The sequence below is a fragment of the Amblyraja radiata genome, chromosome 32 (assembly GCF_010909765.2).
Source record: "Amblyraja radiata isolate CabotCenter1 chromosome 32, sAmbRad1.1.pri, whole genome shotgun sequence".
NCBI lineage: Eukaryota > Metazoa > Chordata > Chondrichthyes > Rajiformes > Rajidae > Amblyraja > Amblyraja radiata.
The window spans coordinates 97,881-108,562 of record NC_045987.1 but is presented as its reverse complement, the minus strand read 5'-3'; the positions used below and the strand labels follow the sequence as shown (position 1 = coordinate 108,562).

Below are 10,682 nucleotides of genomic sequence, written 5' to 3'. Positions count from 1 at the left end.
TCTTCATTCAGATCATTGTGAATCTTTATAATTCTCTCATGCAGTGAGCTGTAAAGGCTGAATTATTGAATACACCCAAGGCTGATGTGAACAGATCTTTCTACTATTGGTAAATCAAGGATTACAAGAACAGAGGGCTAAGATCACATTGAGTATTGGATCAGGCTTGCATTAGGGTTAGGGTTAGGGCAATCGGCACACTTGCGAACCTAATCCTCAGAAATTGGTTTCAATTCTTGATGTTATGAAACTGAGGACGGCCATTCATCTGGGTGTGTGAACCGTCAATTAGTTTCTGCCTGGATTATAACAAATGCACTTACCCAGGGGTTGAACAAATTTAGTTTTAATATTTCAAGTGAGCAAACTTCAGGGAAGAAAGTTCATCTTTCCCTTGTGCTATCCCCAATCCTACAGTTACCCAGTCTTGCCATCACAAGAGGTTTCTATTTACCCTCCTAAGCCTTTGAATCATCTGAAACACTTTGATTTTATCATCCATTAAATCTTTCACACACAAGGAGCATTGTTAAACTCCAACTTGTTGGGTGGGTGAATGAGTACGGCACACACGGCGAGCTGTGTTGGGGGAGGAAATAAAGATGAATGAGGATCAGAAATACATAGCTGATGACAAAGTGAACCTCTCTCACCATGAAGGGTCAATGATAGTTTAACACGGATCACAGCAGACATGATCAGTTGAACGGGCAGCACAACTCCAACAAAGCTCTGGACAAATGATTTGTTACATCAGGAGGCCTCGGGCCCAGCGAGGGTAGCCCAGCTGTGCCGGCCAGAGTTGGAGTGTTCCCTTGCCCATCTCAGTAGCCCTCGTCTGCCCAGGTCACCGTGTAGTCTGGGTACTTGGCCCTCAGGATTTCTGTCGTTATTTCATGCTTAGCCCGGCCAAAGCCCTGTGGGGAAATAAACAAATGCAGTCACTAGGATAAAGGCAGCAAATGGTCAAGTGCCCATATCCCACAGCACAGACTGCATGCAAGCAAAGAGACGCCAGATGCTTTATGATGTGGGGCAAGAAGAGAACATCCGATTATAAGCCGAGACAGACCACAGAAGGATACATGGAAAGGTTCAGAGGGATATGGACCAAACACAGGCAGGTGGGGCACCTTGGTCAGCATGGGCCAGTAGGGCCGAAGAGCCTGTTTCCATGCTGCATGACTGAGAATACTGATACGCGATACGCTGTTCCCTAAAGACAGAACACTAACATGCAGGAACAACTGGTGGAGAGCATGGCAGGTGAAAGCATAGCCTTTAATACACGGGATAGGGTTTAGAGACAGGGAAACCTAGTCAGAGGGCACTGGTGAAAGTGTAGCTGGAGTAGTAGGGGAGGCTTTGATCTCTGCATTTAAGGAGGTATGCATTTGCAAGGAAGCAGTTTAAAGATTCACCAGGTTGATTCCTGGGATATGACTGTTTGGGGTAAAGGTTGAACAGGGTCTGCCAAAGTGCAGTGGAAAATGAAGGATGATCTTCTGACCTTATTGAGGGCTTGACGGGAGAGATGCTAAACATCTGCCCCAGTGGGGAATCAACAATGGACGTGGTGTCAAAGTAAGTCGTCTCAAGGAGGAATTTCTTCTTTCAGGAAGTCACGGATCTTTGCCATTCTCTTCATCAGGGAGCGCTGGAGAGGCAGTCCTTGTAAACAGATGATTGGTTATGGGTAAAAAGGGCAGATAAATGGAGCTGAAGCACAGTAACACATGGCCTAGATTGGCCCAGCAGGCTTAGTGTCTTTAGCAACGTCTGATCCCAATTCTCCCGTTCAATTACTTGATGCTACCAGAATAGGGCTTTATTTCCTGATGCAAGTTGCAATGAAGTGAGAGCACACCTACTATTGCCAGTCTCAGAGGATTTGTGCAGTTAGCAGGATTGATGGAGAGGTCACTGCAAGATTCATGCTCAGACTAGTGAATGAGCTGAATGCAACCATGCAGGAAGCTGTCCAATATTCACTGTGCCAATGTTTTCTACAGCTGCAACATGATATCCCAACTCTTACACGTAATACTACTGCCTGTGGGGGCAAACAAGCTAAACACCTTCCTTACTATTCTATCCACCTGTGTCGCCACTTACACCCCAATACTGACCAATTTACCAAGCAGTTGAAACAGAAAAAGATGTGAGAACAGAATCAGGGGTGCTGACAGGTTAGACATAAAGTGCTGGAGTAACTCAGCGGGACTGGCAACGTTTCAGGGGAACACAGATAGGTGACGTTTCAGGTTGGGACCTTTTTTCAGACTGATTGTAGTGGGCAGATTGCAGGTGCTGACAGGTTAACCTTGCTAGGAAGAGTTCCTGTCTCAGGGTTAATTGAACCTACACCAGAATAAGTCTGTGATAGGAGAAGAATTAGGCCATTTGGCCCATTGAGTCTACTCTGCCATTCAATCGTGACTGCTCTCAACCCCATTCTCCTGCCTTCTCTCCATAACCTTTGGAGTTCCGCAGGGGTCTGTGCTGGGGCCGCTGCTCTTCATGTTGTGTGGTAATGATTTGGAAGAGGGGATTGAATGTTTTGTGGCAAAGTTTGCGGATGATACGAAAATAGGTGGAGGGGAAGGTAGTGTAGAGAAAGCAGGGACTCTGCAGAAAGAGAAGTGGGCAGAGAAAGTGGCAGATGGAATATAGTGTAGCAGAATATGTGGAGGCATGCATTTTGGTAGTAGGAATAAAGGCGTAGACTATTTTCTAAATGGGAGAGAATCCAGAAATCGGAGGTGCAAAGGGACTTGGGATGCTGGTGCAGGATTTCCAAAAAGATAATCTGCAAGTCGAATCGGAAAACTCAATGATAGCATTTATTTCAAGAGGGCTTGTATACAAAAACAGGGATGCAATGTTGAGGCTCTATAAGGCACTGGTAAGGCCACATTTAGAATATTGTGAGCAATTTTCAAGTAAAGTCAACTTTATTTGTCACATACACATACAAGATGTGCAGTGAAATGAAAGTGGCAATGCCTGCGGATTGTGCAAAATCTACAGAACAGAATCAGTATTTATATGTTAGAATTTTTTTTTTAAAGACACAACACAACAGTAAATTTGTACAGTAAATTAGTCCCTGGTGAGATAAGAGTTTACAGTCCTGATGGCCTGTGGGAAGAAACTCCGTCTCATCCTCTCTGTTTTCACAGCATGACAGCGGAGGCGTTTGCCTGACCATAGCAGCTGGAACAGTCCGTTGCTGGGGTGGTAGGGGTCCCCCATAATGTTGCTGGCTCTGGATCTGCACCTCCTGGTGTATAGGTCCTGCAGGGGGGAGACTGTAGTTCCCATGGTGCGTTCGGCCGAACGCACTACTCTCTGCAGAGCCTTCCTGTCCTGGGCAGAGCTGTTCCCAAACCAGATTGTGATAATGCGGGACAAGATGCTTTCCACAGCCCCAGAGTAGAAGCACTGAAGGATCCTCAGAGAGACTCTGATTTCCTCAGCTGCCTGAGGTGATAAAGGCGCTGCCTTGCCTTACTCACCAGTGCGGCAGTGTGTGTTGTCCATGTCAGATCCTCTGTGATGTGGACTCCCAGGTATTTAAAGCAGCTCACCCTGTCCACAGTGGTCCCATTTATCTCCAGTGGCGTGTACGTCCTCGGATGTTGTGCCCTTCTAAAGTCCACAATCAGCTCCTTAGTTTTTGTGACATTCAAAAGGAGGCTGTTGTCCTGACACCAGACGGCCAGATCAGCCACCTCCTCCCGGTAGGCCTTCTCATCGTTATCAGAGATCAGGCCCACCACCACAGTGTCATCACAGTTTGGGCACCATATCCGAGGAAAGATGTGCTGGCTCTGGAGAAGGTCCAGAGGAGGTTTACAAGAGTGATCTCGGGAATGAGTAGGTTAACCTATGATGAGCATTCGTTGGCACTGGGCATGTACTCGCTGGAGTTTAGAAGAATGAGGGGGGATCTCATTGAAACATACAGAATAGTGAAAGGCTTGGATAGAGTGGATGTTTCCACTAGAGTGAGAGTCTGGGGCTAGAGGTCATAGCCTCAGAATTAAAGGTTTTTTTAGGAAGGAGATGAGGAGAAATGTCTTTAGTTAGAGGGTGGTGAAACTGTGGAATACTTTTCCACAGAAGGCTGTGGAGGCCAAGTCAGTGGATATTTTAAGGCAGAGATAGATTCTTCATTAGTGCAGGTGTCAGGGGTTATGGGGAGAAGGCAGGAGAATGGGGTTAGGATGGAGAAATAGATTAGCCATGTAGGCTGTGGGCCGAGGAGCTTTATTCTGCAGTTTCGTGACCCAAGTCACCAAACTACATGAAATTTTCACATATTGTGTAACAATATTTATATAAATCACCCCTGAAACTCAATATGAAGAAGACTTGCACATTTTTTATTAAATTAGAGAAAAACCGGATAAATGTCGGGAATTTTTTAGTCCAATCAAAGCACGTTTAACATTGAGTTGTCTGCCAGTTGGCCAATCACGCGCTTTGTTTCAGGCTAGCACACATCATGGCTGAGGGGGCTTCACAGATGCCTGTTTTACTGGAGATTCCGACGTGTTGTTCTGTGGAATAAATGTTGTGGAAACTTGCAGCAGGTAATTGTATTTAGTGGGAAAAGCATTAAAAAGGCTGAAGAAAGTGCTGCGAAGTGGATTAAAGTGCAAGAAAGCCTTCAAAGTCCCTGCTGATGTGCTGGAACACAAAGAAGGCCCCCATGAATCAACTAACTGAAAGGTAAGACTAAAGTCTGAATTTATGAAAATCTATCTGTATGGACTTTAATTAATTTAATATAATGTGAATAAATTCATTCATTCATGAAATTGAGGGCCTAAACTATAACAGTCAATTAAACATTGTCACTAATGCCAGCGTGTTGTAGAGTAATAAGTCTTTAACAACTAATCTCGGAGCTGCCTGCGAAAACTTACCAGGAAAAAGTGCTCCGACCGCAGGGCCTAGGTACTCGCGGTAAATAGCGATCGATATCCCTCCCTTTATTCTCCCGTTATCGGGGTCTGATAACGACCGCTACAGACGGCACTATGTACAGCCTTCCCCCCCCCCACCCGCCCCCTGCCCGCCCGCGGAGATGATCCGCGGCTCCGCGATCGCGAATCAGCCGCTTATTAATTGAGACCGCGGCTTCACTTTACCGCGAGTACCTAGGCCCCGCGGTCGGAGCACTTTTTCCCGGTAAGTTTTCGCAGGCAGCTCCGAGATTAGTTGTTAAAGACTTATTACTCTACAACAGGCTGGCATTAGTGACAATGTTTAATTGACTGTGTTATAGTTTAGGCCCTCAATTTCATGAATGAATGAATGAATGAATTTATTCACATTATATTAAATTAATTAAAGTCCATACAGATAGATTTTCATAAATTCAGACTTTAGTCTTACATTTCAGTTAGTTGATTCATGGGGGCCTTCTTTGTGTTCCAGCACATCAGCAGGGACTTTGAAGGCTTTCTTGCACTTTAATCCACTTTGCAGCACTTTCTTCAGCCTTTTTAATGCTTTTCCCACTAAATACAATTACCTGCTGCAAGTTTCCACGACATTTATTCCACAGAACAACACATCGGAATCTCCAGTAAAACAGGCATCTGTGAAGCCCCAAGGTATACAAAAATGCTGGAGAAACTCAGCGGGTGCAGCAGCATCTATGGAGCGAAGGAAATAGGCAACATTTTGGGCCGAAACCCTTCTTCAGACTGATAGGGGGTGGGGGTGGGGGGGGGGAGAAGGAAGGAAAAAGGGAGGAGGAGGAGCCCGAGGGCGGGGGGGATGGGAGGAGACAGCTCGAGGGTTAAGGAAGGGGAGGAGACAGCAAGGGCTAGCAAAACTGGGAGAATTCAACGTTCATGCCATCGGGACGCAAACAACCCAGGCGGAATATGAGGTGCTGTTCCTCCAATTTCCGGTGTTGCTCACTCTGGCAATGGAGGAGACCCAGGACAGAGAGGTCGGATTGGGAATGGGAGGGGGAGTTGAAGTGCTGAGCCACCGGGAGTTCAGGTAGGTTATTGCGGACTGAGCGGAGGTGTTCGGCGAAACGATCGCCCAACCTCCGCTTAGTCTCCCCGATGTAAATCAGCTGACATCTAGAGCAGCGGATGCAGTAGATAAGGTTGGAGGAGATGCAGGTGAACCTTTGTTGCACCTGGAACGACTGCTTGGGTCCTTGAAGCTGATTTACATCGGGGAGACTAAGCGGAGGTTGGGCGATCGTTTCGCCGAACACCTCCGCTCGGGCTCCTCCTCCTCCCTTTTTCCTTCCTTCTCCCCCCCCCCCCCCCACCCCCTATCAGTCTGAAGAAGGGTTTCGGCCCGAAACGTCGCCTATTTCTTTCGCTCCATAGATGCTGCTGCACCAGCTGAGTTTCTCCAGCATTTTTGTGTACCTTCGATCTTCCAGCATCTGCAGTTCCTTCTTGAACACATCTGTGAAGCCCCCTTAGCCATTTTGTGTGCTAGCCTGAAACAAAGCGCGTGATTGGCCAACTGGCAGACAAATCAGTGTTAAATGTGCTTTGATTGGACTAAAAAATTCCCGACATTTTTCCGGTTTTTCTCTAATTTAATAAAAATGTGCAAGTCTTCTTCATATCGAGTTTCAGGGGTGATTTATATAAAATTTTTTACACAATATGTGAAAATTTCATGTAGTTTGGTGACTTGGGTCACGAAATCCTATTTCTAAACACATTTTTGATGCTCGGCCCACAGCCTAATGAATGAATGTCAGAGTAGACTTGATGGGCCGAATGGCCTAATTCTACTCCTGTTCCTTATAACGCTCCCACTTATCACAAACCTGTCAATCTTTGCTTTAGAAATACTTGATGATTTGGCCTCCACAGCCGTGTGTGGCAATGGCATTTATCTGCATCTTTCTAAATGCATATCCTTTTATTCTGAGGCTGGTCCCCATGGTTCTAGATTCTCTCACTTGTGGACACATTCACACAATGAAGTCCCTCCTCATTCTGCTAAATATCAACAGCATTACTCTTACCAGACTGAGCAATCTGCCACAACACACCTTCACAGGAAGCTCCACACAGACGAGATGTCCCTGCCATTACTCAGCTGTTAATTAGGGCAAAAGGCTAAAGAGGAGAAAGGTCAAATGCTCTGATGGTTTATGCAAGGGCAGTGTGTTCGGCCCCGTGTAATCCTCTGGCCCATAGAGACTTCAGAAACTTCCAGAAGATTCTTCCCATGAACAGCACCACCTCCTAGCATGAGTGCTCCACTGTGAAGAGAGGAGCCTGTCTGATTTCACCAAGGCCCTGTCGCGATCAAACCTGCTAGTCATGCATGTTGAGGATGGGGCACAACAGCTGCATGGCGGTGGGATGGGGAGAACGAGGCTGGACACACTTTCCGGGGTCACCCGAGCCCAACGGAGATCGAATCAGCGCCATCCCAGTATATTTGGACCGGTTCAGCATCAGTTACAGCCCACACTCACCATGGAGTATCCGTACACGTGTATATTCTTCTCTTGCTTATCGTGCCTGATGCGGCCCCCACCCTGGCACTCACAGTACAGACCTTGCTGCTCAATCTCTGCCGACACCTGGTCGTAGATATCAGCTGTGACAGGAAGAAATACAACTACTTCAGCAATAAGGATATCTGATCACCCAGTGCACCGAAAACATGCCTAATACTAATCACAAGGCCCGTCACAGTATCCCTCCTCCCTCACTATCCCCTCCCCACCCTCACCTCCCCACCCCCTCCCCTCTCCCCACCCTCACCTCCCCACCACCCTCACCTCTCCCCACACTCACCCCTCTCCCTCACCCCCTCCCCACCCCACCTCTCTCCCTCACCCCCTCCGCCCTCCCCATCCCACACTCACCTCTCTCCCTCACCCCCTCCGCCCTCCCCATCCCACACTCACCCCTCTCCCTCACCCCCTCCCCTCACCCACCCCACCCCACCCTTCTCCCCTCACCCTCCATTCCCCGGTTACCATGGTAATCGGCGGACGCCCACCCCCGCACCACGTCCATCTCGGGGCCACCGTCCTGCCCGACCCGGATCAGAATGTATTTGAAGACGCCGCTCGGGTCGATCACAACCGCGGGAACCCGCGCCAGCGCCGCCGCCATCTTGTCCCCGGCGTGCGCGCTCCCGCCCGGCCCTGCGTCAGCGTGCGCGTCCCCGCCCGGCCCTGCGTCAGCGTGCGCGTCCCCGCCTGGTCATGCGTCAGCGTGCGCGCTCCCACCCGGTCCTGCGTCAGCGTGCGCGGCCCCGCCAGCCCCAGTCCAACGTGCGCGTCCCCGGTCATTTCACGCCAACTCTCCCCACCCATCTCCCCATTGAATGGCAGCGTAGACTTGATGGGCCGAATGGCCTTATTCTGCTCCTAGACCATGAATATCCCCCTCCCGGCCCAACAGCCACCTCCTTATACAGCGTGGCGGGTGAAGTATTTAGATTGTATCCATGGATTAGGTGAAGGCTGTGTATTTTGTTCACTAATCACAAGTCTGTGGGAGAGCAAGGATTTGTCTTGTTTATCAGTTACAAATCTACAGGATGGTGAACAAGCTCTTTAACTTGTTTACGAAAGAACTGCAGATTCAGGCTTAAATCGAAGATAGACACAAAATTTGGGTCGAGACTGGACTGAGTCTGAAGAAGGGTCTCGACGCCGAAATGTCACCCATTCCTTCTCTTCAGAGATACTGCCTGTCCCGCTGAGTTACTCTAGCATTTGGTGTCTGAGCTCTTTAACGTGTTTATTATCATCTTAGGTGGATGAAGGTATTTAAGTTCTTTAATAGTTATAAATCTATGGAGTGTTGGTAATCTATTTAACTCCATTGCTTATGTTCCATCAAGTCTCTCTGCATCTCCCCACTGGAACCTGTGTGTGCAGACTATACACCGGTCTACTCCAGGGCAAGAAAGAACCAGCATAGAGATGGAGAGAGTGATGTGAATGTGTGCACAGAAAGAGCGATAAATTGAGACAGAAAGATGAAGAGAGGAGAGAGAGAGAGAACGAGATATTTAGACTCTCAGACCTGCCTGCTGTTGGATGAGATCGTGCCTGATCCATGTATCTGTGTTTTTCTCATGTCATTCAACCATTCGGCCCATCAAGAGTTCCCCAGACTAATGGTAGCCCCCCACTGGGCCTGCCCAATAGGGTGATTTCACGAAAGGTCACTGGAGCGTAGTTCCGCACCCACGTGACCGAAACTTTTAACTGGAGTACATGCGTCACTTCCGGTACATGTTAGTGAATGGGAAAACACGCACTTTCACACCCGTTAAAAACATCGAAAACGGCCAGTTTTTGAGCTGCAAATTACTGAGCCAGTCGGGGTGACCGTGGGGAACAGCTACCTAAATTTACAGTAAAAAATAAAGATAGAAACTAAGGTAAATTCAAGAGGGAGCTGAAGGTGTAAATAGGGTGATTTCACGAAAGGTCACTGGAGCGTAAATCCCCACTCACGTGACCGAAAATTTTAACTGGGGGACAAGCGTCACTTCCGGTACATGTTAGTGGATGGGAAAACACGCACTTTCGCACCCGTTAAAAACATCGAAAACGGCCAGGTTTTGAGCTGCAATTTACGGAGCCGGTCGGGGTGACCGTGAGGAACAGCTACCTAAATTTACAGTCCAAAAAAAAGATAGAAACTAAGGTAAATACAAGAGGGAGCTGAAGGTGTAAACAAGGCGGAAGTGCTAGCGGACTTTTTTCTTGGAGATTTAAAGATCCAAAATATCGGGAATTATCGCGTTTGCTCGCTGCATTTCATCAAAAGTGGCATTATTGACTTTTTATCTTTATTCATTTGTTATATGAAAAGTATTAAAAGTTAAAAATCCGTCAGTAAAATTGCAAAATCGCCCATGGTTCTCAGGTGGGTTTTAACATGCAAAATGAAAACGCTTCTGAAGCTCCATTTACCATTTAAATAATCGTAAACTATCAATGCGTTTTGAAATAAATTTTACTGAGATGCAAGCTAAGGAATGGGAACGCCATGCACGTGCAACTAGAAGAGAGTATTAAAGCAGATTTGGTTGCAGCTCAAGCATCTATAGCTCTGCAAGTTGGTGGCGTTCTTGTGCACATTGTCTATCCTGCTCACAGTGGGTGCCCAAGCAGGATTGTTGACATCATTTCATGCTGCAGGCTTGTCTGTTATTAGATGATAAATAAATAAATAAGTAGTTTGGGTGATTGTGCAGGCTTTAAACAAGAAACATTGAGAAATATATTTTGGCAAATAATAAAATGTCTTGCTTTTGTCCAACTAACAGCTGACAATTATTCCATTTATCAATTTATTTTAAAACGCATTGATAGTTTACGATTATTTAAATGGTAAATCGAGCTTCAGAAGCGTTTTCATTTTGCATGTTAAAACCCACCTGAGAACCACGGGCGATTTTGCAATTTTACTGACGGATTTTTAACTTTTAATACTTTTCATATAATAAATGAATAAAGATAAAAAGTCAATAATGCCACTTTTGATGAAATGCAGCGAGCAAACGCGATAATTCCCGATATTTTCGATCTTTAAATCTCCACGGCAAATGTCCGCTAGCACTTCCGCTGTTTTGACACCTTCAGCTCCCTCTTGAATTTACCTTAGTTTCTATCTTTTGTTTGGACTGTAAATTTAGGTAGC

General features: G+C 46.8%; 1 protein-coding gene across 2 annotated transcripts; it reads right to left on the bottom strand.

Annotated features, from left to right (window-relative positions):
- Nucleotides 1-330: 330 nt before the first annotated feature.
- Nucleotides 331-8,171, bottom strand: phpt1 (phosphohistidine phosphatase 1). Of its 2 annotated transcripts, XR_004416623.1 has the most exons (4): nt 7,994-8,171; nt 7,484-7,608; nt 1,511-1,671; nt 331-917 (listed from the first exon to the last, which is right to left on the bottom strand). XR_004416623.1 is itself a non-coding variant. In XM_033048668.1 (3 exons), exons 1-3 carry the CDS (start codon nt 8,130-8,132, stop codon nt 825-827), a joined length of 357 nt encoding a protein of 118 aa, XP_032904559.1. In that variant the 5' UTR covers nt 8,133-8,165; the 3' UTR covers nt 331-824. The 2 variants fall into 2 exon arrangements, 1 of the variants encoding a protein (XP_032904559.1); XM_033048668.1 differs by lacking the exon at nt 1,511-1,671 and having other exon boundaries at nt 7,994-8,165.
- Between the last annotated feature and the right edge of the window lie 2,511 nt (nt 8,172-10,682).

Excerpts from the sequence above, each read along its gene's own strand:
- phpt1 (XM_033048668.1), bottom strand. The coding sequence starts at position 8,132 with ATGGCGGCGGCGCTGGCGCGGGTTCCCGCGGTTGTGATCGACCCGAGC. Across the intron at positions 7,609-7,993 it reads GGCGTCCGCCGATTACCATG|CTGATATCTACGACCAGGTG; the intron begins GTAACCGGGGAA and ends TTCCTGTCACAG. Across the intron at positions 918-7,483 it reads ACGTGTACGGATACTCCATG|GGCTTTGGCCGGGCTAAGCA; the intron begins GTGAGTGTGGGC and ends ATTTCCCCACAG.